The sequence below is a fragment of the Tachyglossus aculeatus genome, chromosome 14, assembly GCF_015852505.1.
Source record: "Tachyglossus aculeatus isolate mTacAcu1 chromosome 14, mTacAcu1.pri, whole genome shotgun sequence".
NCBI classification, from domain to species: Eukaryota; Metazoa; Chordata; class Mammalia; order Monotremata; family Tachyglossidae; genus Tachyglossus; species Tachyglossus aculeatus.
Window position 1 is genome coordinate 58,795,057 of NC_052079.1, and position 26,873 is coordinate 58,821,929.

General features: G+C 51.7%; 2 protein-coding genes across 6 annotated transcripts in view; one reads left to right on the forward strand and one right to left on the reverse strand.

Annotated features, from left to right (window-relative positions):
* The first annotated feature begins 2,252 nt into the window (after positions 1 to 2,252).
* On the forward strand, positions 2,253 to 12,399 carry EFCAB6 (EF-hand calcium binding domain 6). 3 transcript variants are annotated; one of them, XM_038756847.1, is made up of 7 exons: positions 2,253 to 2,299; positions 6,310 to 6,552; positions 7,359 to 7,577; positions 8,308 to 8,479; positions 9,277 to 9,461; positions 10,977 to 11,126; positions 12,178 to 12,399. In XM_038756847.1, the coding sequence occupies exons 1-7, from the start codon at positions 2,282 to 2,284 to the stop codon at positions 12,298 to 12,300; spliced, it is 1,110 nt and encodes a 369-aa protein (XP_038612775.1). In that variant the 5' UTR covers positions 2,253 to 2,281; the 3' UTR covers positions 12,301 to 12,399. The 3 variants fall into 3 exon arrangements, with proteins under 3 accessions (XP_038612775.1, XP_038612777.1, XP_038612776.1); XM_038756849.1 differs by lacking the exon at positions 2,253 to 2,299 and adding an exon at positions 2,332 to 2,417; XM_038756848.1 differs by lacking the exon at positions 2,253 to 2,299 and adding an exon at positions 2,332 to 2,417 and having other exon boundaries at positions 6,315 to 6,552.
* Positions 12,400 to 19,952: 7,553 nt separating this feature from the next.
* Positions 19,953 to 26,873, reverse strand: part of MPPED1 (metallophosphoesterase domain containing 1) — a 30,652-nt gene continuing 23,731 nt past the window's right edge. For all 3 annotated transcript variants that reach the window (XM_038756879.1, XM_038756878.1, XM_038756880.1), the window contains exons 6-7: positions 22,521 to 22,634; positions 19,953 to 20,806 (exon numbers count right to left, since the gene is read on the reverse strand). In XM_038756879.1, the coding sequence (XP_038612807.1) occupies positions 20,688 to 20,806; positions 22,521 to 22,634 (233 nt within the window). In that variant the 3' untranslated portion in view covers positions 19,953 to 20,687. The remainder of the gene's footprint in view (positions 20,807 to 22,520; positions 22,635 to 26,873) is intronic.

Genomic DNA, 26,873 nt, shown 5'->3' on the forward strand with positions numbered 1-26,873 from the left:
GTAGGAGGGGGCAAAGTGATTGAGGGCTTTAAAACCTACGGTAAGGAGTTTCTGTTTGATGCGGAGGTGGATGGGCAGCTATCGGAAGTCCTTGAGCAGTGAGGAAAAATGGACTGAACAGTTTTGTAGAAAAGTGATCTGGGTAGCAGAGGGAACTATGGACTGGAATGGCAATGACAGGAGGCAGGGAGGTCAGCAAGGAGGCTGATACAGTAATCAATTTTTTAATGACATTCGTTCAGCACTTATTATGTGCCAGGAACTGTTCTAAGCATTATGTGTAGATATAAGGTAATCAGGTTGGATACGGTCCATGTCCCACATCGGGCTCACAGTCTTTTAATCCTCATTTTACAAGTGAGAAGTCAAGTTCATTCATTCAGTCGTATTTATTGAGTGCTTACTGTGTTATGATGATGATGATGATGATGGCATTTATTAAGCGCTTACTATGTGCAAAGCACTGTTCTAAGAGCTGGGGAGTTTACAAGGTGATCAGGTTGTCCCACGGGGGGCTCACAGTCTTAATCCCCATTTTACAGATGAGGGAACTGAGGCCCAGAGAAGTGAAGTGACTTGCCCAAAGTCACACAGCTGACAAGTGGCGGAGCTGGGATTTGAACCGATGACCTCTGGCTCCAAAGCCCGGGCTCTTTCCACTGAGCCACGCTGCTTAGAGCAGAGCACTGTCCTAAGCGCTTGGGAAGTACAAGTCAGTAACATCTAGAGACGGTCCCTACCCAACAACAGGCTCACAGTCTAGAAGGGGGAGACAGACAACAAAACAAAACATGTAGACAGGTGTCAAAATCGTCAGAACAAATAGAATTAAAGCTATATGCACATCATTAACAAAATAAATAGTAAATATGTACACGTAATAAGTAGAGTAATAAATCTATACAAATATATATACAGGTGCTGTGGGGAGGGGAAGGAGGTAGGGCGGATGGGATGGGGAGGAGGAGAGGAAAAAGGGGGCTCAGTCTGGGAAGGCCTCCTGGAGGAGGTGAGCTCTCAGTAGGGCTTTGAAGGGAGGAAGAGAGCTAGCTTGGAGGATGTGTGGAGGGAGGGCATTCCAGGCCAGGGGAAGGATGTGGGCCGGGGGTCGATGGCGGGACAGGTGAGAGCAAGGTACAGTGAGGAGGTTAGCGGCAGAGGAGTGGAGGGTGCGGGCTGGGCTGTAGAAAGAGAGAAGGGAGGTGAGGTAGGAGGGGGCGAGGTGATGGAGAGCCTTGAAGCCGAGAGTGACTTGCCCAAGATTATACAGCAGACAAGTGATGGAGCTGGGACTAGAAGCTAGGTGCTTCTGATTCCCAGGCCTGTGCTCTATACACTAAGCCATGCTGCTTCTCAATTGTACTCTTCCAAGTCTTACTACAGTGCTCTGCACACAACAAATGCTCAATAAATATGATGGATTGATTGTAGCAGGAGGGCAAAACAAAGCCCCTTGGGGGTCTTTTCTACAGCAGTGCCAGTGACACTGGCAGAGCTCTAGGCTGATGGCCATTCCTTCCCATCCTACTAGCTATTATTAACAATAATAATGACTGGGGTCTCTGAGAAGTGTTTACTATGTGTCAAGCCCTGTGCTGAGCACTGGGGTTGACACAATACATTCAAATCAGACCCAATCCCTGTCCCAAACAGTCCCTGTCTCACGGTCTATGGACAAGGGAGGACAGGTATTTCATCCCCATTTTATAGATGAGGAAACTGAGGCCCAGAGAAGTCAAGTGACTTGCCCAGTCGCCCAACGAACAAGAGGTGGAGCCGGGATTTGAACCCCTGTTTCCTGACTCTGAGACCTGTGCTTTTTCCAGTGGGCCATGCAGATTTTAAACTACGCAGATCGGTAAATCTACAATTACAAGTCAAAGTTGAGATGCACGCTCCCTCAGTAGGGAACACAAACTCATAATATTAGGGGTTCTTGCTTACATGTTTTCCATGTTGGGCCTTAACGAGTCAATCAATCAATCAATGGTATTTATTGAGCTCTTGCATGTCCAGAGTACACAGAGTACTAAGTGCTCAGAAGAGTACACTACTACAGAATTAGCAGACATGTTCCCACGGCAGCTTCCCCTGCAAATATAAAAACAATGCTTTCAGCATAAATAAATTGAAACCAAAAAAAAGTCATCACCCAGTAAAAAAATCACATCCGTTTTTCTGCTTTATTACCATGGCAATAATAGAATTCAGAACGAAACGCATCGGAACCAAACCACGGGGTAATTAAATATTATGTCACAGTCAAGCAGCCAGAGAACCAATGAGCTCTCTGGACTTGGTGAGTCTCCCAGCCCACGTTAAGCATTAAATAACTCTAGGGGCTTTTTTCTCAGTGAGAGAGAGAGTTGGAGATTGCTGTTTTCAACTGAAGGCGGATCCACAATTTCCAGTCAAATGTTTGTAATCCGTTTTGACTTTCCATGTCTCGGTCTCCTGCTCAGGGTTACCGGGATAGGTTTTCCCTTTTATGAGACCGGTCCAGGTGATGGTGGACACTGAGTTACTGCAACAAGAAGTGTCAGATCTTCTTACTGAGGGAGGAACCAAATGAAACTCTCTTATGGAAAATGCTTAGGAAGTTTTAGCAGTGAAGCCTAGTGAATAGAGCACAGGACTGGGAGTCAGGAAAAACTGGGTTGTAATCCCGGCTTTGCCACTTCTCTGCTCTGTGACATTGGGCAAGTCACTTCACTTCTCTGTGCCTTAGTTACCTCATCTGTAAAATGGGGATTAAGATTGTGAGCCCTATGTGGGACAGGGACTGTGTCCAACCCAATTACCTTGTATCTACCCCAGTGCTCAGTACAATGTCTAGCACGTAGTAATCGCTGAACAAATACCACACCTATTATTATTATTTTTATTATTCCACCAAGGCCTCAGCCCCCTCATATCAGCTGGGCCTTCCTGCCTCCCTCCACCCCTGGTTATCTACTGGGCCCTTCTGCCTTTCCTCCTGCCCCGGGTTGTTGGGGGCTGGGGGCTGGGGGCTGGAGGGTTGGTTCTGTGCTCCTGCCTGCAGGCCGTGGGTCAGTCAGTGCCTGTGTGACCACTCCACACAGGGGACCAGCAGCAGCAGGAGGCAGGCTGGGGAAGGGGCAGGGTTTGCAGCCTGATAATCAAGCAGTAACACTAGGCACCAGGCACTGTACTGAGCACTTGTGAAAGTGGAGAGGGAGCAGGGCTGTGCGGGAGGCTTCTACATTTACCTGCTGTGGTGGGACAGAGCCAGCCTCCTTGGGGGATCTCATCCTGGGTGATCTTCCCCAGCAGCAGAGGGTCCCCCTTTTTGTTCCTCTCCCACATGCTCTCACTTAAGGGCTCCTATGTCGTCTGGTTCAGTGGCTCCCACGGGGGGAGAACTCTGGAATAATCAATTGATCAATCAATCAATGGTATTTACTAAGTGCCTGGCACATAATTAAGTGCTTAACAAATACCATTAAAAAAAATGCCTGGATGTAAAGAGCACTGTACTGAGCACTTGGGAGATTTTGTGTTCAGTGGTGCACTATGTGTAAAGTGTTAGTGGGGTATGGAGGGAGGGTAAGTCTGGGATTTTGGTCTTTATCAGGGTCTTCAAGAGCTCAGGATATGCTCTGCATACAGTAGGTGTCCAGTACAGTGTTCTGCACACAGCAGGCACCCACTATAGTGTTCTGTTCTCAGTCATTGTCTAGTACAACACTCTGCATACAGTAGACTTCTCGTACAGTGTTCTGTACATTGTACATGCCTCATGCAACACTTGTCATGCAGTAGGTGCCCAATACAGCATTCTGTACACAATAGACAACCAGTACAGCACTCTACACACAGTATCCATCTGGCCTATTGCCTGCCTGTAATAGGCACCCAGCAAAATGCCCTGCACACAACACAGTGTTCTGCACGGAGTAGACACCCAGTACAGAACTCTATATACAGTAGCCACCCAGCACAGTGGTCTGTACACAGCAGAGGGCCAGTACAGCACTCCACAAAAAAATGAGGGCTCAGCAAATGCTACTGATTGGACAAGGTTCCTGAGCTCCCCATCCCCACCCACAATATGAGCACCAGGTCCCACTGTGAGCATCTTGGGCCTGTTAGATATGTGAACATGTCAGTTATATTGTTGGGTGGTATTCTTCACAGTGCTTGGTACAGTGCCCCGCACACGGTAAGCACTCAGTAAAAATGATCGATCGATTGACTGATTAATTGACTGAATGAACTGGCCCTGCCCGGGCACACGTGGTGAGCCAGTGACTGTAAGGGGATACGTGTGTTCGGCGAGTCCACCTGGGTCTGTCTGCATCCATCTGTGTCCATCCGGGCAGGATCCAGGAGTCTGGCTTTGTGGGGTTTAGGCTGCAGAGCCCATTCTGGTTTTGCATTTGGTTGGAGAACAGCTTGATTTTTTTTTCCCTGGCAAACCTTTCTCGCCGCTGCTGTTGTTTTCAGCGATCGTCTTCTCTCCGTAAATACAAATGAAGATACAATTAATGTCTTTGCAAATCAAAATATTTGATCAAGTGAAACAAGTTTTCCATCTTTGGAGGCAGTTCCTTCACCCTGAAAACAAGTGGAGGATTGAGTTTGGAAGGGATGCGGGAGCCTGAGCTGCCCCAGCCTGACTTGGAAGAACCCCCAGAGGGCTACTTCCCTAGCAGGGTCTCAGGAGGTTCAGGGGTTACTCATGGGGTCCAAGTGGGCAAAGCAGGTTTCCTGGCAGCAAACAGGCCGACCTCTGACCCATAGAGCATGCCTTCAGCAGTGGGGCTGGAGGCGGAACAGGGTTACTCTCCTCCCAGGAACAAGGTCCTGGAGCAGAGACTGCTCAAAGGTTGAGAGGCCCTACAGAGGGGGATAATAGTGGTAGCATTTGTTATAAACTTACTGTGTGCCAGGCACCATACTACACGCTGGAGTGGATACAAGCAAATTAGGTTGGACACAGTCCCTATCCCACATAGGGTTCACGGTCTCAATCCCCATTTTACAGATGAGGGAACTGAGGACCAGAGAAGTGAAATGACTTGCCCAAGTTGGAAGTGATAACAGATAAGTGGTAGAGCCGGGATTAGAACTCAGGTCCTTTAGACTCCCAGTCCCTGCTCCACCCATTAGGCCACACTTCTCTGCACACCAACCCACACCCCAATCACAGCCTGATTAAAGCTGAGGGAAGAAGAGGAGGGAGGCAGGGAAGAGGAGGGAAGGGGAGGAGACAGAGGGGGAGGAACAAGAGGACGAGGAGGAAGAAGAGAAGGAGGGGAAAGAGAAGGGAGAAGAGGAGAAGGAGGAAGGGGGAGAGGAAAAGGAGAAGGGGAGGTGGAGGAAGATGAGGAAGAGAAAGAGGAGGAGGAGAGAAGGGTGGAAGGGGAGGAGGAGGAAGAGGAGAAAGGAGAAGAGAATGAAGAGAAGGGGGAGAAAGAGGAGGAGAAGGAGATAAGGGGGAAGTGAAAGAGGAGGAAGAGGAGAAAGGAGAAGAAAATGAAGAGAAGAGGAGAAAGAGAAAGAGGAGGACATGAAGGAGGAAGTGAAGGAGGAAGTGAAGGAGGAGGAGGAAGATGAAAAGGAAGAGGATTTATAGAGCACCCACTTAATGCAGCATACTGTACTAGGCACTTGGGAAGAATAGAAAAGCCAAGTGACCCATACCCTGCCCACACACAGCTTCCACTTTAGTTGAAGAGACAAACATGATAATATTTATAACTGTATTAAGATTCACTGAGGTCCAGATGTGAGCACAGAAAATTTAGTCACCAGTCTAGCATTCTCAGGAGAGAATTCTGGCTCTGTCACTGGCTTGCTGTGTGCTCTTGGGCAGTCACTTACATTTTCTATGCCTCAATTTCCTATTTGTCCAAGGTGATTAAATACATGTTCTCTCTCCTCCTTAGAATGTGAGACCCAAGTCCGGCAGCAATTAGTCTAGTCTCAATCAATCAATTAATCAGTGGTACTTATTGAGCCTTTACTATATACAAAGCACTGTACCAAATGCTTGGGAGAGTACAATACAATAGAGTTGGCAGACAGGGTCTCTTCCCATGACAAGCTTACCATCTAGAACAGGAGACTGATGTGAATATAAATAAATGATGTATAATATATAATTGAAAGATATGTACATAAGTGCTGTGGGGTTTTCTGCCCTGATGTGGGCCAGAGCTTTGCTTGTCCTGGCCCCCTGCCCTCCACTCACCTCCTGCCCACCGCTGCCCATCGCCCCCAACTCATTGTTGCCGGCCGCCGGGATTGTCGTGCATTAATCAAAGAGATGCTGTTTCTCTTCAGCACAGGCAGATGACCGGCAGCAAGGTCAAAGAGAAGGGGATGCCGGGGTCTGCTGGCCGAACGCCCCCACAGGGGCAGTCCAAGCATGACCTCCCTCCTGAGCTCAGCGAGACGCTAAGGGCTCACTCCACCCAGCTGGCCCAAGCCCTGGCAGACGCCGACCCCCCGCAGGCGGGGACAGTGACCAAGGAGGATTTTAGAGGCATCTGCAGCCGCCAATTCCCACTCTGGAGTGATGAACAGGTCTGGACAGGGGGGTCTAGGTTCAGCACACGGTCGGCTTCTGGCATTAATATAAATAAATTAATATATATGCATATATTATATGTACATATATGCACAAGTCCCGTGGGGCGGGGAGCGGGGGTAGAGCAAAGGGAGCAAGTTGGGGCGAGGTATGGGGAGAGGGGGAAGCTCCAGGAGTGACTGTGGATGAGCTCTGAAGGTGGTCGATCCCAATGATGTGCCTGGTTCAGGGGTAGCTGCCAGGGCACCTCTGTGGGTGGTAGAGGAAGGAAGGCCCGTGGGGGAGAGGGTGGGGGAGGTGCTCCAGTCACATCCCTTCCCCTCAGCCAAACCCCCAACTTCCCAGCTCTGGATTGTGGAGCAGCAGCAGCAGCAGCAACAACCGCAGCAGCACACAAGTGTGTGTGTGTGTGTGTGTGTGTGTGTGTGTATAATACACACACACACACACACCCCACCCCCAGCATCAAAGTGAACAAAAAGTCTCTTTCCCAAGAACCAGAGGTGTCTCCAGGTGTCTCTGTTAAGAGCCCTGCTGGGAGCCACTGCTGGGTACTGAACTCTGGCGGTAGAAACTCCCATTTCTCCTACCTGAAGCCCCCCAACCCCCACCCTGCTACCCTCTTCCCTCCCATTCCAGGGGCCTCTCTCCCGCTCAGACCCTCCCCTCCCCCATCCTGGCCTCCACTTTCCCACCCTGGGCCCCCCTCCCCTGGCCTCTTCTTTCTCACCTCAGGCCCCTTCTCCCTGACCCCAGGCCTTCCAGCCCACCCACTCATACAGACCCTCATGCTTCCCACCAGTTTGAGAACCTGTGGAGCCACATGCCACTCGACGCTAGCGGGAAGCTGAAATACCGTGACTTCTTGGCCAAGTTCTGCAGGAAAATGGCAACCCCACCCCTGACCTCCACCAACCCTGCTGGGGTTCCTGAGAGAGGCTCCAGGCCTGTCTCCCTGTCTGGGGGCAGCACCAGCTATCCACACCCTGAAGCTGCACCCGCTCCAACGAGCCACTCCCAGGTGGGTGCCCAAGCAGGAGCCCCCAGGGCCTGGGTCAGTGCTTGGCCCACCCCACCCCACCCTCTGGAGGCTGGGGAGAAGGGGACCAGGCAGGGGTGGGGAGGGGCTGGGCCAGGGCCACGCCTCAGTGGGTAGGAAGGCACGGGGTAGCCTGAGTTGCCAGGGTGGGGCATGGTCTGGGTTGGGGGCTTATATGGTGACTCTGAGTCAGTCAGCCAATCAATCATATTTACTGAGTGCTTACTGTGTGCAGAGCACTGTACTAAGCACTTGGGAGAGTACAATATAACAATAAACAGACACATTCCCTGCCCACAACAAGCTTACAGTCTAGAGGGGAAGAAGGACATGAATAAAATTAAATAAATTACAGATATGTACAAAAGTGCTGTGGGGCTGGAAATGGGGATGACTATAGGGGGACTCAGAAGGGAGTGGGAGAAGAGGAAAGGAGGGCTTAATCAGGGAAGGCCTCTTGGAGGAGGTGTGTCTTTGAGGTGTCCTGCTGTGGGCTGGAATGGCATGGCTGAAGGTTCAGGGAGTGAAAAGTGAGAGACAGTGGGGGACCTTCCCCAGAGTCGTGGAGGGGGTCCTCCACTCTCCCTGCCAAGGGTTGAGGGGGAGGGTGGTCAGAGAGGGAGGCAGAATGGGAATACAAGGAACCAATGGCTGGAATGGCTCCACTTCTCAGCATGACCACAAGCTCAGAACATCTGCTCTTGGCCTTCAGACCCTGGGGCATCCAGTGTGTCCAGAGCGCCTGGCGCCACCCCTGCCGACCTGCGAGCCCATCGAGCAGAGGCTGAGGAAAAAAATTCAGAGCTGCTGGAAAGCCCTGCTGAAAGAATGCTCAGGCAAAGATCTAGACCAACAAGGAGAAATGGCCATTGCAGATTTCTGGGGTTTGTCTTCTTTTCACCCAAGTGTGGGTTTCTCAAACCAACTGAATCCAGATTTGTGAGCTGCTGGTTCCCTAGTTATGGTTTTTATTCAACACTTACTCTGTCCTGAGTGCTGGGCTGATGTAGGGTGGGACACAGCCCCACCCAATAAGGGACTCCCAGGCTAATAATAATGACAATAATGATAATAATATTAATTAATTGCTTACTTTGTGCCAAGCATTGCACTAAGCCCTGGGGTAGGTACAAGATAATTATGTCTTACACCATCACCTGGGGCTCCTAGTCTAAGCAGGAGGTAGAACAGGTATTCAGTCCCCACTGTACAGATCACGAAACTGAGGTACAGTAGTATTAAGTGATTTGCCCAAGGTCACACAGCAGACCAGTGGCAGAGCAGGGATTGGAACCTAGGACCTTTGACTCCCAGACCAATGCTCTTTCCACTAAGTCATGACACTTGGAGGGAGAGCAGAGATCTTGTGCCCATTTTACAAAGGAGGAAACTGAGGCCCGGAGAGGAGAAGTGACTTGCCCCAGGCCACATGGCAGGCCAACGGCAGATCTGGGACTAGAACCCAGGGCTCCTGATTCCCTGCCCTGGACTCTTTCCACCAGGCTATACCGCCCCCACACCTCCTTATGCAGTGCTTTGGGATCCAATCAGCCCAACCAGCTGGAGTAACTGGAGCTTTGGTTGGGTGGCCTGACCGATGTTTGCATGAATGCAGGCCGGCTTGTCGGAGGTCGGTCTCCCCCGATGCCCCCGGCCCAAAAGGGTCATTCCTGTGTTTCAGCTCTAGCAGAGAAGTTCGGCCTGAACTTCAGTAAAGTTGATCAGCAGCAGCTTACGGCCAAATACGACAAGAAGAGCAATGGACGGTTTGCCTACTGTGACTTCCTCCAAGGCTATGTGCTGCTGTTCACGGCCCAGAAGCCTTCAGTGCTCCGAAGGCTGAAGATCCAGAAGCCCTCGATGCTGGTATGTCATCCATGAGGCAGGTCACTTGGGAGGAGTGGGAGGGCCTGGTGAGATGGCAGGAGTCAGCCTGAAAACCCCATCGGCTCCTCCCTCACCTCCCACTTGTGCCCAGGCCACTGGCCACGCTGATCATCCCACCCTCGTCCCACCTGCCACAATGGCACTACCAGAACCCCGGTCTCCAGGGTCTTGACTAGACCAGAAGAAAACCCAAGCTGGCCCCTGGGATCTTGAATCGTTATAGCCAATCTGTAAGATGGTGCAGTGCAGGGGTGGGTGGAGGGTTGGAGGCTAAGGAAGGGTCAGCTATGTTTGTTGCGAAGTAGAAGAGGGAGGCGGGGTGGGACCGGAACAGGAGGGATCAGGCCAGGTAGTGACTCGGGAGTCCACAGGAGAAGAAGCAGACAGGCAGGGTGGGGATGGAAGCAGTAGGAGCCCTGGAAGGCAGTGAGAGCAGGGGTAGGAATACCAGAATCAGCAGAAAGGAAATGGAGAGATAAGGCCAGAAACAGGGTGAACCTGGTGAGGAGAAAGGCTTTGGATTTCCAACCCTTGTAAAGGCTTTGGTCTCCATCCCAGGGGAAGGCCAAAAGGAAGACAGGTTCCTCAAGCTAAATCGAGCCTGGCCTGGTCCTTTGGAGATGCTGGTCGGAGAGTCCCACCTTCCAGGCCCTGCAGGGTGGGGGAGTCTTCGCTGGGTGACCCCAAGGGGGAGGGGGCAAACTGAGGGCAGAAACCTCCAGAGCCTGGCATAGGGAGACCCTGCGTGGGGGGCATCTGGACTTGTGGTCCCCTTTCCAAGAGCCTCCACACTGGCTCTCATTCCCAGACCCAGACTCACCAGGCTGACAGGCCCCAGGCTTCTCCCAGCTCTCCAGTATGGGAACTTGGGCTTTGTCCCTTCCCCCTCTCCTTAGCACCGCCCCCACCCCCACCCCCAAGCTGCTCAGCTTCAGAACTCATGTAGCTTCAGGATTATTCACTGTTCAAATTCTGCCACCCTAAAGGGTGTCTTATGTGTGGTTCACCTCCGTGATATGCAGCGGGGTCTAGGGTGAAATCATGCTCAAATAATTTGTTTTCAATCTCACAACACCTAAATGAAATAATTACAGTGTAGCATGCTGTCTAATTATGAGATATAATTACAACCTTTGAATGGAAAAAAAATCCTGTTTATTTCTACTTATCCGTTGGAAGACCCACTGAAATCTGTTCCTTCACTAAAACCATTTGATGGCATATGGATTCCACCTCTCTTCTTCCCTTTCCACTGCTCCTCCCCCTCCCAGTCCTCCTCCTCCTCCTCCTCCTCCTCCTCCTCCTTCTCCTCTTTCTCTTCCTCACTCTCCTCCAGCCCAGCTGGATGAGTAGGGCTGTTGGGGGGAGTTGTTGGGGAGGGTGTTGGGGGAGAGGGTCAGGGTGGTCCAGAAGAGAGGACCCCACTCTGTGACCCAGAGCCTGGTCTGACAGAAGTTTGCCCCCGACCCCTGTGTCCCTGCACCCCCTCTACAGGAAGGCCCTGGTCCCCAGAGTCCAAAGCTTTTCGCCGTCCTGCTCCGGATCCAGCCCCAAATCCTGCACTGCTGGAGACCTCTGCGACGCACCTTTAAAGAGTATGACCAGGCCAGAACGGGGATGATGGACGTGGCAGATTTCAGAGAGGTAAATCTGGCCCATCAGTTCCCACAGCCACAACCTGGCTTGTCCTGGATGTCAGGAAGCTGAAGGAGGGAGGCGGGGGTTACCCACTGTGTGCACCAGATAGTCATGTGTCTCCCCGGCCCTGCAATGTTAACATCTCAGTCGTGTCCTGTCTGGGTCAAAACAGTGGGCAGGTAATGTTCTCTTCCTCCAACTTCCCCAAACCCCGGTCAACCACAGCCAATGCCCCTGCCGGTGTCCCATGTTTCAGTCCATCTCTCCTGTCTGCCTCCAGTGCCCACCCTGCTGCCCCTTGTGCCTTCGCACCCTCTGGGTCCCAGCCACAGGCCTCACTGGTCCCTGCTCCCCTTGAGAGTCGCTCTAAGCCCCCTGGCTAAAATATCCATCATACCCTGCTGGTCTGGAGCCAAGCATGACCACCCCCCTCCCAGGGCCTCCACAGCCACCAGGGCCTGCTTGGCCAACCCCACTTCGGCTTCCACAGCTCCCTGTGTGCATCACTTATGCCCCAGCCAGCCCGGTCCTCTCCTCCTACACCCTCAGCCATCCTCACTTACCAGCCAGTCAGTCAGTCAATTGTATTTATTGAGCACAGCATTGTACTAAAGTCTTGGGAGAGTACAATATAACAAACAGACACATTCCCTGCCCACGGTGACCTTACAGTCTAGAGGAAGAGACAGACATTAATAGAAATAAATAAATTAGAGATATGGACATAAGTGCTGTGGGGCTGGGAACGGGGTTGAATAAAGGGAGCAAGTCAGGGTGTTGCAGAGGGAGTGGGAGAAGAGGAAAGGAGGGCTTAAGTCAGGAAAGGCCTCTTGGAAGAGATGTGCCTTCAGTAGGGCTTTGAAGTGGGGAGAGTAATTGTCTGTCTCTCTCTGCTCTCTGAACGCCTCACCCCAGATCGCCATCAGGATCATCAACGACTAAGTTTTTTGTGCCTGAGGCCATGGGCCTTGTCCACCCATTTTCCTACATGTCTAGTGACCATGCTGGCCTGCCCCAAGGGGTCCTCTCTGACTCCAGATTCCCATCTTTTTTCCAGGTTCTGCTGCAATATGGGATTAGCCTCTCTGAGGAAGAGTTCTTTCACATTAAGGAATATTATGACAGAACCTTATCTTCCAAAATGGCTTACAATGACTTCTTGCGCGTGTTCCTTCAGTAGGTCATGATCTGGGACCACTCAGGCATCCTCGGCCCCTTGGAACTGTAAGCAGTGGGCCTGGTTCCTGATTCATCCTTGGCTGGTTTCACAGAGACAAATAAATCATGAAAATGCAGCCCCTGGCTTGGCCTCTGCTGCTGTCCGGGCAGTGGCTTTAATCACAGGGGATGTGCTCAGAGCTGGGGAACATTTGAAGGTAGTTGAAGAGCTGGGCAGGATACTAAGAGACTTCTGCCAAGACCTTGAAGATGTTTGAAGCCCTGGACAGAAACCCCTCTTTCCTCCTTCTTCCCTCCCTCCCTCCCTCCTTCTCCCTTCTTTCTCCCCTCCTCTGTCTCTCTCTCTCTCTGTCTCTCTCTCTGTGTCTCTCTGTCTCTCTCTGTGTCTCTCTGTCTCTCTGTGTCTCTCTCTCTCTCTCTCTTCTGTGGGTCCATGTCCCTGGCTGCAGTGAAGGAAGAGGCCAGGTTGGGAGCACTCAGGTAAAGTCAGGTGGCTCAGCCCCACTGTCACTTTTTCAGGATCTGGAGGGCTTCTTAGGTCCAGCCCCACTGGTCCTGAGCAGACTGGCTGGCATGTGGCATGAAAAGCAGTGTGGCTCAGTGGAAAGAGCATGGGCTTTGGAGTCAGGGGTCATGGGTTCAAATCCCGGCTCTGCCAATTGTCAGCTGTGTGACCTTGGGCAAGTCACTTCACTTCTCTGGGCCTCAGTTACCTCATCTGTAAAATGGGGATTAAGACTGTGAGCCCCCCGTGGGACAACCTGATCACCTTGTAACCTTCCCAGTGCTTAGAACAGTGCCTTGCACATAGTAAGTGCTTAATAAATGCCATCATTATTATTATTATTATTATTATGTGGAAGAGGAAGCAGACAGGTCCAAGAGTTGGTCTCAGTGGAGGGAGGGGTCCTGGGCCCTGGAGGAGCAGGATCCCCAGAGGGGATGGGATTCAACTGGACTCAAGGAGGCAGGAATCCAGGGCAACGCTAATTGCTCTCCAGAAAGCAGAGGATGGCTTTGGGAGCTGCTAGCTCAAGAGGGGAATTAGTGACCAGTGGCCTCTGACCAGCTGACAGGGCCTAGTGGAAATAGCATGAATCTGGGAGTCAGAAGGACCTGGGTTCTAATCCCAGCTCTGCCACTTGTCTGCTGTGTGACCTTGGGCAAGTAACTTAACTTCTCTGTTCCTCAGCACCCTCATCTGTAAAATGGGGATTATAACTGAGCCCCATGTGAGACAGGGACAACTGTGTTCAACTTGATTACCTTGTATATATCCCTGCACTAAGTACAGTGCCTGACACATAGTAAGCACTTAACAAATACAATAATTATTATTGCCTCTCACCGTAACATCTCTGACTGTAATGTCTCTGGGTGCGATAGCTCTATCAATGATATCTCTAACCATAATATATCTGACTGTGTCATTACTAACCACGATATCTCTGTCTGTGATGTCTCTAATCATGCTATCTCCGTATGGAATGTCTCTGATCCCAATATCTCTGTCTGTGGTGTCTCTGGCTTGGTGATATCTCTAGTCCAGCCATATCTCTGTCTGTGGCACATATCTCTGACTGTGGCATCTCTGGTCTGGTGGTATCTCTGACTACAATGACTCTGACTGCAATATCTCTGACCACGGTGTCTCTGACCACGATGTCTGACCATGACATCTCTGACAGTGATATCTCTCACCGCGATATCTCTGACTGTGGCCTCTCTGGCCCGGCAATATCTCTGACTGCGATGACTCTGACAACAGTATTTCTGACCACAATGTCTATGATCAGAATGTCTGACCATGACATCTCTGACTGAAACAACTCTGACCAAAATGTCTCTTTCACAATGGCAGAGATCCAAGTTCCTTTTCTTAGCAATTTTGACTTGAAATGTGTTTTTCTCTCAAGAGATAGCAAAGCATATGGACAGATATTTAAAATCCACTTGAATTGTCTTCTGTTTTTCCTTCACGTGTTTTGGAGTTTTTCCCCCTGCATTTATTATAATGCCACGTGAGGCTGACAGAGCCAATGTGAAGGCCACCCTCCACCGCGACAGGTCCTGGGACCGGCACCCCCAGCCAGAAAGCCAGAAGTCAGGACGATTTTCCCACAGGAACAATGTGGCAAATGGGGTTCGGCCTCTGTGCCGAAGTCGGGCTCCCTGGGTCTGCCAAAATGTGCCAGGTTTGTGCTCACTGCCAGTCATAGGTGAGGGAGACAGAGGCAAACACAAAGAGATGGACAGGATGACTGAGAGACACAGAGAGAGGGAGACAAAAGACTGAGAGACCAACTGAGACACAAAGACTGAGAGACAGAAAGCTGCAGTCAATCATCAATCACATTTATTGAGCACTTACTACGTGCAAAGCACTGTGCTAAGGGCCTGGGAAAGTACATTATCACAGATTTGGTAGACATGTTTCCTGCCCACTAGGAGCTTACAGCCTAGAGGGGGAGACAGACAGTAAAATAAATTATGGATATGTTCATAAATGATGTGGGACTGAGAGTGGAGTGAATACAGAGGGCAAATCGAAGTGCAGGGGTGACACAGAAGGGACAGGGAGTAGGGGAAATGAGGGCTTAGTTGGAGAAAGCATTTTGGAAGAGATATGATTTTAATTTTTTTAATGGTATTTGTTAAGTACTCACTATGTGCTAGGCACTCTACTAAGTGCTGGGGTAGATACAAGCTAATCAGGTTGGACACAGTTCATTTCCCACAGTTTTCATCCCCACTTTGCAAATGAGGTAACAGGCACAGAGAAGTGAAGGTCACACAACAGACAAATGGTGTGGCTGGGATTAGAACTTGAGTCCTTCTGACTCCCAGTCCTGTGCTCTATCCGCTCAGTCACCCTGCTTCTCAGTAAGGCTTGAATAAGGCTTTGAAGGTGGGAAGAGTAATCATTCGTCAGATATGAAGGGGGAGGGAGTTTCAGTCCAGAGAGAGGATGTGGGTGAGGGGTCAGCAAGGAGATAGATGAGATTGAGGTACAGTGAGTAGGTTGGCATTACAGGAGAGAAGTGTGAGGGCTGGCTCGTAGTAGGAAATCAGTGAGGTGAGATAGGAGGAGGTGAGCTGATTAAGTGCTTTAAATTGGAAGGTAAGGAATCAAGGATTCCTTTTGTGTGCCCTGCTCGTAGCAGATTGCAAACTGGCTTTGCTCTGTGAAATAAAGCAGGACTGTGGGAGACTCAGTTCACCCAGGCCTCGGGAAGAGTGTGTTGAGAGATGGCCACCGTGCTGAGAAATGCCACAGAATGGCCAGAGAAATCTCAAACCCAAGCCCACTTTTCCATGTTTCAACATTTTTTCCACCTGCACGATTGCTCGCTTCCGGAGAGCTGCCCGCCAACTCCGGGAATTTTCCTGGGAGAAGGAAAGGGTCCCTAGACACCCCACGTAGGTGGGAGCTCTGACATCAACACTGGGAATAGGCGAGTCTGTCTTGGTCAACCAACCCCGGGCACCCATCTGGCTGGAGTCACCCACGTGGGGTGGGAGCAGAATTGCAGGCTGCAGCAGAACAGAGAAGGGCACTCACCCAGCGGCCCCCGGCTCCTGAGAGCAGGTCCCTGCAGGACTCGGCTGGGTGGGAGGGAAGAGAGGGAGAGAGGTCGATGGCAGGAGGATGCCAAGGGGCTGGAGGGACTCGTCAGAAGGTGAGAGGTCACATGCTACGGCAGAGCCCTATGTGGTTAAAGACGGGGAGTGGAGCGGATCAGCCGCAGGCTGAAACTGAGCCCCAAAACAGCCCAGCCTGACTGCTGAACTTCAGCAGCACCTGCTGAGAAAGGAGCCTGGCCCTAGTGGAAAGAGCCCAGGCCTGGAAGTCAGAACACCTGGACTCTAATTCCAGCTCCACAACCTGTCTTCTGTGGGACCTTGGGCAAGCCACTTAGTTTCTCTGGGCCTCAGTTATCTCATCTGTAAAATAGGGGTTAAACCCTCCTCCCTCTCACTTAGATTGAGAGCCCTATGTGGAACAAGGACTGTGTCCAACCTGATCATCTTGTGTCTACCCCAGGGCTTAGAACAGTGCTTGGCACACAGTAAGCGCTTAACAAATACCAGTTCTCAGCACTTAGAACAGTGCTCAGTGCTTAGAACAGTGCTTTGTACATAGTAAGCACTTAACAAATGCCATCATTATTATTATTATATAAAAGGAAGAGAAAGTACAGCCAAATGTCCAGTACAGCACTCTGCATAAAGCGAGGATGATGATGATGATGGTATTTATTAAGCACTTACTACATGCCAAGCACTGTTCTAAGTGCCGGGGTAGATACAAGGCTATCAGGTTGTCCCACGTGGGGCTCACAATCTTGATCCCCACTGGGATTAGAACTCACGGCCTGGGCTCTTGCCACTAAACCACGCTGCTCTGTACTGTGCTCTGCTCTGTGATGCTCTGTACAGCACTCTGAACCCAGTAGGCACTTAGTATAGCCTCTGTACACAGTAGGTGCCCAGTACAGAGCTCTGCATGCAGTAGGTGCTCAATAAACAGCAGGGACCCATGGATGGATTGGTTGATTGACCCCTCAAATCTGGGCCAGAAAGCTTCAGTCTCCTGTGGGTTTTTGCTGACTGTTTTTGCTGACTGTTTTTGCTGACTGTTGGGAAGCAGCATGGCATAGTGGATAGAAGGTCATGGGTTCTAATCTGCCACTTGTCTGCTGTGGGACCTCGGGCAAGTCACTTTACTTCTCTGGGCCTCAGTGACCTCATCTGTAAAATGGGGATTGAGACTGTGAGCCCCAAGTGGGACAGGGACTGTGTCCAACCCAATTGGCTAGTATCCACCCCAGTGCTTAGTACATTGCCTGGCACATAGTAAGTGCTTAACAAATGTCACAGTTATTAAATATTACAGTTATTTCCTCTTCGGAGCCCCTGGCTCCCAAGACCCTCCTCCAATTTACGGAGTCCGAGACTGTGCCTGGCTCAAGCACAGTCCCAGGTCCTTCCGCAGTCGTGGCAGTGTGGGGGTAGGACAAGAGTTCGGCCCACTGAAGTGGCGCTGGTTGCCGTGGTTCTCCGGATTCCAGAGCCCAGACGCCTGGTGTTGGGAGGTGATGACAGGGGAAGGGGAGAGCCTAGCTTCCCGGGACATCGAAGCCCAAATGAGCATCAGGACGCGCCCGGCTGGACATGGCAGCAGGTTTTGGAAAGGTTTTATTGGTCCAACAGTGCTACGGAAACGTACAGCAATGGCCAAGTCACACCCAGGTGACTGAAGGAACGTCTCCATCCTCCACACCTCAAGGGCTTCTCGTGAATTTCATTCTGAAGGAACAGCTGTTTTCATTGCATTTTGCACATAAAAATACACACTATTTTGCAGATACTTTAGGAAAAACGATTTTTTAAAGAGAATACTTTAGGGTTGGCATAGAAATTTAAAAGAGGACAATAAAAATGCCTCTTTTCCATCCCCCTCCCCACCCCCCACCAACATGTCTAGACTCAGAAGTGCTCAAGGGATTGTGGAGGCAGCCAGCTTCTGGGACCTGTGGCTTCCCCCTGGCTGGCAGATCTAGCTTTGCCAACCATCACCAGGGGCCCAGGGGCCTGGGGAAGACCCTCAGGTGGGACATCTCTTGCCCCCTTCAGTACATTGGATGGGCTCAGGGCCCAATCCTCCCCAAGTAAGTCCCACCCCCTCACCCACCCACCCAATACCTCTTCCAGGAGGCCTTTTCTGATTAAACGTCTGCTTCCTGGGTTACTTCCCGCCGACCGCCACCTCCGCAGCCATCCCTCCCAGCCACCCCAACATCTCTGGGCTCATCGATTTACACACGCTACTGCTTGAGCATGCACTCACTGTCCCCTCTCTGATTTTCCATTCTCTCCTTCCCCTCCTCCATCCTAAAGTTGACTGAGGTCTGTCTCCCCTACTAGACTGTAAGCTTCTTGAAGGCTTCTGACTACATCATACTCTCCCAGATTCTTGGTACACAGCCCCCCACACAGTAATAATAATAATAATAATAATTATGATATTTGTTAAGTGCTTACTCTGTGCCAAGCACTGTTCTAAGCACTGGGGTAGGTACAGGGTAATCAGGTTATCCTACATGGGGCTCACACTTTTAATCCCCATTTTCCAGATGAGGTAACTGAGGCACAGAGAAGTTAAGTGATTTGCCCGGGTCACACAGAAGACAAGTGATGGAGGTGAGATTAGAACCCACGTCTTCTTACTCCCAAGCCCGTGCTCTTTCCACTAAGCCACATTCCTTCTCTAAGCACTCAAGCTCTCTAAGCACTGTAGGCACTCAGTAAGTACAGCTGATGGATTGTTGGATTAATTGAAAGACCTGTGGCTAGAGCTATTGGGCATGGGGAGAGGATGTCCAGGGAGAAGTCTCAGACTTGAGCCCAAAATGGGGATATCACCAACTCCCACATATATAATATCATAAACAAGCCTTCAGCCTCTCAGACCCCTTTCAGTATTTTCCATCAGGAGACTATGGAGAGGCCAAAGAAGGACCGTGGAGACCAGGAAGGAACCAAGAAGAGACCATGGAGAGACTGTGGAAAGACATGGGGAGACCATGGGGAGACTCTGGAGAGACCAGGGAGGGGTTATGGAGAGACTAGGGAGAGACCATTAAAGGACCATCAGGAGACCAGGGAGAGAATATTGGAGAGGCCAGGGAGAGGTCAAGAAGGGAACATGCATAAACCAAAAAGAGGGCATGAAGAGACCTTTAATGACCGTGGAGTGACGACCAGAGAGAGGCCAAGGAGGGAACATAGAGAGACTTTGGAGAGACCAAGGAGGTTATGAAGGGGCAAGGGAAAGGCCAAGGAGAGAACATGGAGGCCACGAAGGGACCAGGGAGTGACGGTGGAGTACAGCATGCAGGACCCATGAGAGGCCCATGGAAGGCCTATGGAGGGACCATGGAGGGATCGAGGAGGGCTCAGCTATGGCCCATGGAGGGGCTATGGACAGGCAGGCATTCTGAGAGTTCAGACACTGGCTATCCCCATTGATTCTGTAAACACAAAAACAGAAACCAGGGTTTCAAGAGAACCAATCAAAGACCACTGTGATCCCAGTCAACAAATAATGAAGTACAAAACAGTCCAATCCCTGGCCTTGAATTTCCCAGAGAGTTTGGGAGAGGTTTTACCATAACTGGTGGGTTGGGCAGAGAGACCAAGTTGCCCATCTCCTAGCCACTGGGCCTCTATGTGGACAACCAGCTCTTTCCCCCGCTCCCTCTACCTCATGGCTTGGTCACCCCATGGCTGCTTGGGCCATAGTGGACACCCACCCACTATGCCTACGACCCACCCCCCTGTGCAGCTCCCCCTCAATGGTGACCCCAACGAAGCTTCAACATGGCTGCTGCCTTCTGACCACCCAGGATGGAGACCAGCAGTTTTGTCTAAATGGTTCTGGTAAAAGCAGAGCCAGGGTCCAGCGGGAGGATAACTCTGTGTCCCCTTCCCTCCCTCCTCTGCCCATCCCCACCTTCCTTCCCCCTTCCTTGTTCTCTCCTCTCCTTCCTCCTCTCCTTCCCTGTCCTCTTCCCACCCTCCTTGTTCTCTGCCCTCCCTCCTCCTCCCCTTCCCTCTCCTCTTCCTTCCCTTCTTGTTCCCTCCCTTCCCTTCTCATCTCCTTTCCTCCCTCTTCATCCCCTCCTTCCTTGAACCCTTCTCTTTCCTCCCGCCTCCCCATGCCCAGCATTCAGTGGGACATGCCCCCAGTTTGGCATGAAATGGGATCGCGACCTTCTAGCAGGAGACAGCCAGTCAGTAGGTGGGGAGCAGTTGTCCCGTGGGCTCATAATTGGTGGTGCCACTGCCCTGTGGCTACAAGAGTGGGACAGGGAGCCAGAGCGGGGCCCGGGGCCAGACCACCCCATGCTGACATGTGGATTCTCCCTCGTGGTCACAAGGCAGCCTCTTAACAAGTTCAACACACACACGCACACGCACACGTGCTTGACACCCACACACACACGCAGACAGGCACACACAAACACATGCACACACACCCTGAAAACAAGCACACACAAACACATGCACACACACCCAGAAAAGTGGCACGTGTGTGCTAGATTGTGGCTTAGAGTGTGACCGGAAGAAAGGAGCCACAGTGGGCCGGAAGGTAAGAGCGGCCGGTGCCTTGGTGCCTTCGGTCAGACCCCTGACCCCCGGGATGCCTTCCTCTGCCCAGTCTTCTGGAGGCCGAGGGGAGTATGACCCTGTTCATGTGATGGGACCACCCCCAACAAGCCTCCAGCCATGTTGCGGGTCAGATTGGTCCAGAGCATGGGCAGAAGGGACGGGAAGAGAGGGAAAGGCTGGAGGGTGGGGGGAGGGGAGCAAAGCCCTCCGGGATCAGGAGTTGCGGGGAGTGGGCAGGTCGATGACGATGGGGGGATTGACGGGCTGGTAGTTGACGGTGCAGGCGGATGCATTCACGTAGGTTGTGGTCCCGTCTGCCATGACGCCGTAGCCTGCGGAGGAGGCAGATTCTCATCAGTGACGGCGACTGCAGGGGATCACAAGGGAGGGCTGGGGGGGGAATCACAGAGGTGGGCTGGAGAGTGGTTGGGGGGGTCACAAGGGTTGACTGGAGCGGGGGAATCATGGGGTGGCTGCAGCTGGTAGCTGCAGGAAGCTGTGGAGGAAGGTTGGCGACAATGGCTACAGGTAGTCATGGGAGCTACAGAGGGTCCCCAGGGAGGCTGGTGCAGGTGCCTCAGGGGGTCACAGGGGCAGGCTAGCACAAGGGCTGCGGGGGTCACAGGGGTGGGCTGGAGTGGAGGCTGTGGGAAGTGGTGGGGATGGGCTGGCTGAGGGCTACAGAGTGTCCCCAGGGTGGGCTGGCTCAGAGGTCAGCAGATGGTTGCCACCTAACCCTGGCCTGGGCCTGGGTTCCCGATTGCAATGCCAGTGCAGCATTGGCTGTTCTGGGAGCAGGGATAGCCATAAGAGCACCTATTGAGTGCTCCTGGTTGGGGGGCCTTGAACTGTACTGAACGGTGGAGATAGCTCAGCACAGAGCAGTGACACATTCCCTCCTTCTATCAGGGGAAACAGACAGAAAAATATTTACAAAGAGGAAAATCAGAATCAGTGATCAACTGCACAATGAAACAGATCTGTGTACATAAGGGCAGAGGGCGCGAATTAATGAGTCCCTGAGAGTTAACAGTGGTTGATAGAATTATACTACTCAGGGCACCAGCAATTGATCGAGGAGGACTCTCTGAGGAGCTGATTGGCCAGAGAGCCCAGGAACTTTGGGGGCTGGAGAGTGGAAGCGGAGGTGAGGGGATGGATAGGGAGACCAAGGGAGAGGAAGAAGAGGAGGTAAGAGAGGTTAAGACAGGAAGGCTGAGGAGAAGAAGAAGGAGCAGGAGAGAGAGGTAGAACAGGAAGACAGAGGAGGAGGAAGAGGAGGAGGAGTAGAGAGATAGGACAGGAAGGAAGAGGAGAAAGCAACAGCTGACCAGGAGGAAGATTGAGTCAAAGAAATCTCCCGTTTTTAAGTCCATTCCCAAGTTATTTTCAATTGCAGCAGATCACTGGTGATAAGCAGAAAGGACAAGGGACTTTGATGAGGGCCTGGCCCAGTTGTGTTGCCAGGGCCAGTGAATTATCCCCACACAAATGATTCCACTAAACTCCCCAGTGTTATTCAGAGCTGCCAATGTTTCCCAGCTCTCACCTTCCATCCATATATTAGACTGAAAGCACCCTGAAGGCAGGAAACCAGGTCTTGCTTCTGCTGTGTTCCCTTGACATTCAGTGGGCACTCAATAAATACCACTGATAGAGTGATGGACTGAATGATAGCCAAGACAGCAGTATATGGAGGGCCAGAGTGGTCTCCAGTTCTGGATGCAACCGTCTAAGTCATGGCCATGTGATTGTGGACCCAGGCCTGAGCTGAAGAAATAGGGGTGAAACTCAAGATGGAGGAATGTTGAGGCACTGGAACTCCCTGGGAGTTACCCAAGGTGCCCAGTTGTGAACCCCTGACCTAAAGAGATGTAGGGTTGGAGCTGCCACTTGAAGAATAAGATTACCCAGCCCCCAGTCTGATTTTTCCAGGGCTCAGGCCTAGGGGCCTGTGGGCCTGTGGGGCCATTGGCTAGTGCTAATTTGCAAGGCTGGGCCCACCAGCAAGTCCCCAACGTTTGCCTTCCTGGCACAGTTCCCAACCTTCGTGGATGTGGCCAAAGACATGGAGCCTCGGGTGTATCCGCCTCTGGACTGTGTTCAGCAGTTCCACGCACCCCACTCTCTGCATCTTCTTGGGGACCCAGTCGAGAAAGCCTAAAGGGGGAAAGAATGGTGAAATCCCAGCCAGGCCCTGCTCTGGGCTGTCCTAAACAGCCAAAGTCCAGGTGGGCCCAGTGGAGTTTTAACTCTGGCTCTTCCATGCCTTCTGCTGCTTGAGCCCCTCTGACCATAGCTGGACTCCAGGATCCAAGCCAAGGAGCTCTCTGACCCCAAATTCTCCAGGGAAGGGAGGGGAAGAAGGGACTCAGTGCTACTTTTGAGAACCTGCAGAGGCCATGACCCCAACGGAGCCGCCCCCACCAGTCATGGAGGGACACAATTTCAGATTCAGTCCTCCCGTCTGATTGCCTTTCATCATGGCCTAGTTGACAGAGCATGGGCCTGAGAGTCAGAAGGAACTGAGGTTTTAAACCCAGCTCCATCACCAGTCCTCCATCATCAGACCTTGGGCAAGTCACTTAACTTCTCTATACCTCAGTTACTTCATCTGAGATTAAGACTGTGAGCCCCACATGGGACAGGGACTGTGTCCAACCTGATTTGCTTGTATCCATCCCAGCACTTAGTACAGTGCCTGGTACATAGTACGTGCTTAACAAATACCGTAATTATTATTATTATTACCATCCTCCTTCTCTAGCCTCTGCTGACCTCCACTTCCAGCTACCCCTGGTGAGGACAAGCTGCGATCCACAGCTAGTGCACTCCCCCTCTCCACCTTACCCAGGAAGCAGCCCAGGTTCCCCTTCTCTTCTGGGGGCCTTGTGCCTGGAGCATCATCTGGGACCCGCACCCCAGAGAGGAGCAAAAGGCAAATCGGAACAGGAAATCTGCCTTGGATCATGGCAACCAGGATGCTAAAATTACCCTGTCCAAGTTCCAAGGAGGCTCCACTCCAGCCTGTCCCTGCAGGATGGATTTAGAGAGTCTGGCAACTGGAAATGAAACTAAAATGTTCTTCTTTGAAAATAGCCAAAGTGTGAAAGGATGTTAAAATGAAATCTTCCTGGCTGCTTCCAACAGGCAGAGCTCAAGAGAGGGAGGCCGAGGGAGCCCAAGAGAGAGAGAAAGAGAGACCATGGGAGCCTGAGAGACAATGGCATAGGAGCCTGAAAGAGAGAGGTCATGAGAGCACAGAAGAGAAGCTGGGGAGAGAGAGAGAGAGGGAGAGAGAGAGAGAGAGAGAGAGAGAGAGAGAGAGAGAGAGACAGGCTGTGGGAGCTTAAAAGAGAGAGGCCGAGGAAGCCTGAGAAAGGGGATGGGGAGAGAGGCCATGGGAGCCCTAATAATAATAATTATTATTATGGTACTTGTTAAGTGTTTACTATGTTCCAGGCACTGAACTAACCACTGGGATAGACGCAAGTTAATCAGGTTGGACTCAGTCCCTGTCCCACATGGGGCTCATACTCTGAATCCCCATTTCACAGATGAGGTAACTGAAGCCCAGAGAAGTGAAGTGACTTGCCCAAGATCACATAGAAGACAAGTGGTGGAACCAGGATTAGAAGCCAGGTCCTTCTGACTCCCAGGCCTGTGCTCTATCCACTAAGCATGCTGCTTCTCAAAAGAGAGAGGCCATGGGATCCTGGGAAAGAGCCTCAGGGAGCCCAAGAGAGAGACCATGGAAGCCCAAAAGAGAGAGGCTGAGGGATCCTGAAAGAAAGGCTGCAGGAGCCTAAGAGGCTGTCCAGTACAGTCGGTCATGCAGGGTCCAGCCCTGTGCTGGTAAGGGGTACTCTCCTGCCCTCCCTCATCAATCTGGGCAGAAAGAACCAAAATCATATTGGGCTGAGCATACACTGGGATCAAAGATTGGCAAGATGTCCAGGCTGTAACTCCCCCATAGCACTGACAGAAAGGCACCCATCCCTAGAGCCCACGGGGAAGCAGAGCTGTCCCCCATCCCCCCACTAAGGGCAGGGGTGACTGAAGTGACTGCCCTCCCATGACCACCAAAGTGTCAATGGAGACTCTGATTTGAGGATAAGTCTTCAGCTTAGGTTTCCAAGTCAGAGGGTCAGGACTGGGGCAAGATTGGGAGAAGAATGGAGAGCAGAAGAATGCTCATGATCATCTTCCTCCAAGGTTCTGGGTTCAAGAGTGCTGGGGTCAGCTGAGCTGGCCGTGGGGAGCAAATTCTCAGTGAGAAATGGAGTCTTGCAGTGCTGGAATCACAACTGAATTGTTGGAGGCCCAGTCTGAGTGGTCAAGAGTGTCTCCACAATGGACTTTGGTGCCAAGACTGATCCCCCTGAGGCTGCTAGGACCAGGGTTGATTGATTCCCCACGACTGTGTGGTCTCGAAAGAAGAAAGTTTCATTTCAGAAACTATACAAGCAAGCTAGAAAATCTTAAATTTAGCTCCTTCACTAAGGTGAGCATTATTTCTGTTGCACTTGTCCAGGAGACTGTGCCATCTCCTTCCTCTTGAAGCCCCTAGCCCTGCGGCTGGAGTCTACATGCACGGACATGGATACACAAAGTGAGACTAGCTGGCTAACCCCAGAGAACAGTTACAATTTGTCCAAGCTTTTTTATGTTCACTTAATCAAAATGGTTTTCTGCAACTGTAGAGAAAGAATGGGTCACTCTCCCTCCCCGACTGCAGACATCCGGTGGCACAGAAAGGGGAGAAGTGGCCTGGTTGGGGAGAGAGGCCCTCGTCCCACCCTGGGCTCTGAGCATGACCGGATGCTGTGGTCATTAGAGTGGCCATGCTTACAAGGCGAACACCCCAACAACCTCTCCAAAGGCATCTGGCTGGGAGGGCAGCCCCCATCCTTCTGGGAGGATCTTCCCTGTAGAGGTCAGGGCAGGAGGGTGTATCTCATGACCAGGCCTTTGTAAGCTGTTGAGTTTAGGACAGTTACAGCAGTGAAGCCCGGGGGGAAGGGGAGAGGCTGATCTGACTGAGTACTAGTGATCTGAGGTTCTCCACTCCTTTCTTTCCTTTTCCATGCATTCCTCCATCTGCGCTTTGACTCCGACACCCCAGGCCCCATGCTCCCACCCTCTCCCACTGTCAGGAAGTGGTCTGAGTCTCCCTGTGGGATGGAGAGCCCCAGGAGGGCAGGGGCCACGTCTTGGATTACAGTTGCTGCTATTGCTGCACTCTCCCAGGTGCTTAGCATGGTATCTGTGCGAAATAGACCTTCAGGAAATACCACTGAGGATGCTTATCCTGTATTGACCTCAGTGCTTATCCCCGAGTAAGTGATGAATCATTTCCATGATTGCTGCTACTGCTGTTATTGGTAGACCACAGTTCTCTGCTATCCTTGCCAGCTATCCACTGGCCAGTGGAAATGATTGAGTCTTTGTGGCCAACTAATAATAATGATAATAATAATAATAATAATAATAATAATAATAATAATGGTATTTGTTAAGCACCTACTATGTGCCAGGGATGGGTACAAGAAAATTAGGTTGGACCCTGTCCCTGTCCCGCATGGGGCTCACAGTCTTAATCCCCGTTTTACAGATGAGGTAACTGAGGAACAGAGAAGTGAAGTGACTTGCCCAAGGCCCCACAGCAGATAAGTGATGGAGCCAGGATTGGAATCCATGACTTCCAGGCCCATGCTCTATCCACTATGCCATGCTCCTGCCCATAACTGGGTAGTGGAACTGGGAAATGAGGGTCTGTTGGAACTGATCCCAGTGAACAGGGAAAGCAGGATCTGGAGGTCCAGAAGGGGTGGAGTCTGGTGGAGATGAGGGTCTGGCAGGGACGGGGGGGAGGTCTGGCAGAGAAAGATGTCCAGAAGTTATGGGAGTCCAGCTGGGATAGGGATGCATGCAGGGGAATGGGTCCTGGCAAGATGGGGGTCTGGGGAAATGGGGATCCAACAGGGATCCAACAGGGCCTAGGGGAATGGAGGTCCAGGAACGATGGAGGCTCAGGAGGATGGGGCCACGGTAGGATGGGGCTCTTCCAGAATAAGGGTCTAGAGGAAAAGCAGTCCAGTGAAAATAGGGATCTGTCAGGGATGAGGAGGGTCTGGCAGAGACAGGGGTCTGGAAGGGCCAGAGGCCCAGCTGGGCTGGGGGTCCAGAGGGATGTTGGCAGGGAGGATGGGGATGCAGCAGGGATGGGGCCCCAGGGGGAAGGTGGTCCAGTGGGTGGTGATCTGGCAAGATGAAGCAGAGTGGCTCAGTGGAAAGAGCACGGGCTTTGGAGTCAGAGGTCGTGGGTTCAAACCCCAGCTCCGCCAATTGTCAGCTGTGTGACTTTGGGCAAGTCACTTCACTTCTCTGTGCCTCAGT

Excerpts from the sequence above, each read along its gene's own strand:
- EFCAB6 (XM_038756847.1), top strand. Across the intron at positions 9,462-10,976 it reads TCCAGAAGCCCTCGATGCTG|GAAGGCCCTGGTCCCCAGAG; the intron begins GTATGTCATCCA and ends CCCCCTCTACAG. Across the intron at positions 11,127-12,177 it reads ACGTGGCAGATTTCAGAGAG|GTTCTGCTGCAATATGGGAT; the intron begins GTAAATCTGGCC and ends TCTTTTTTCCAG.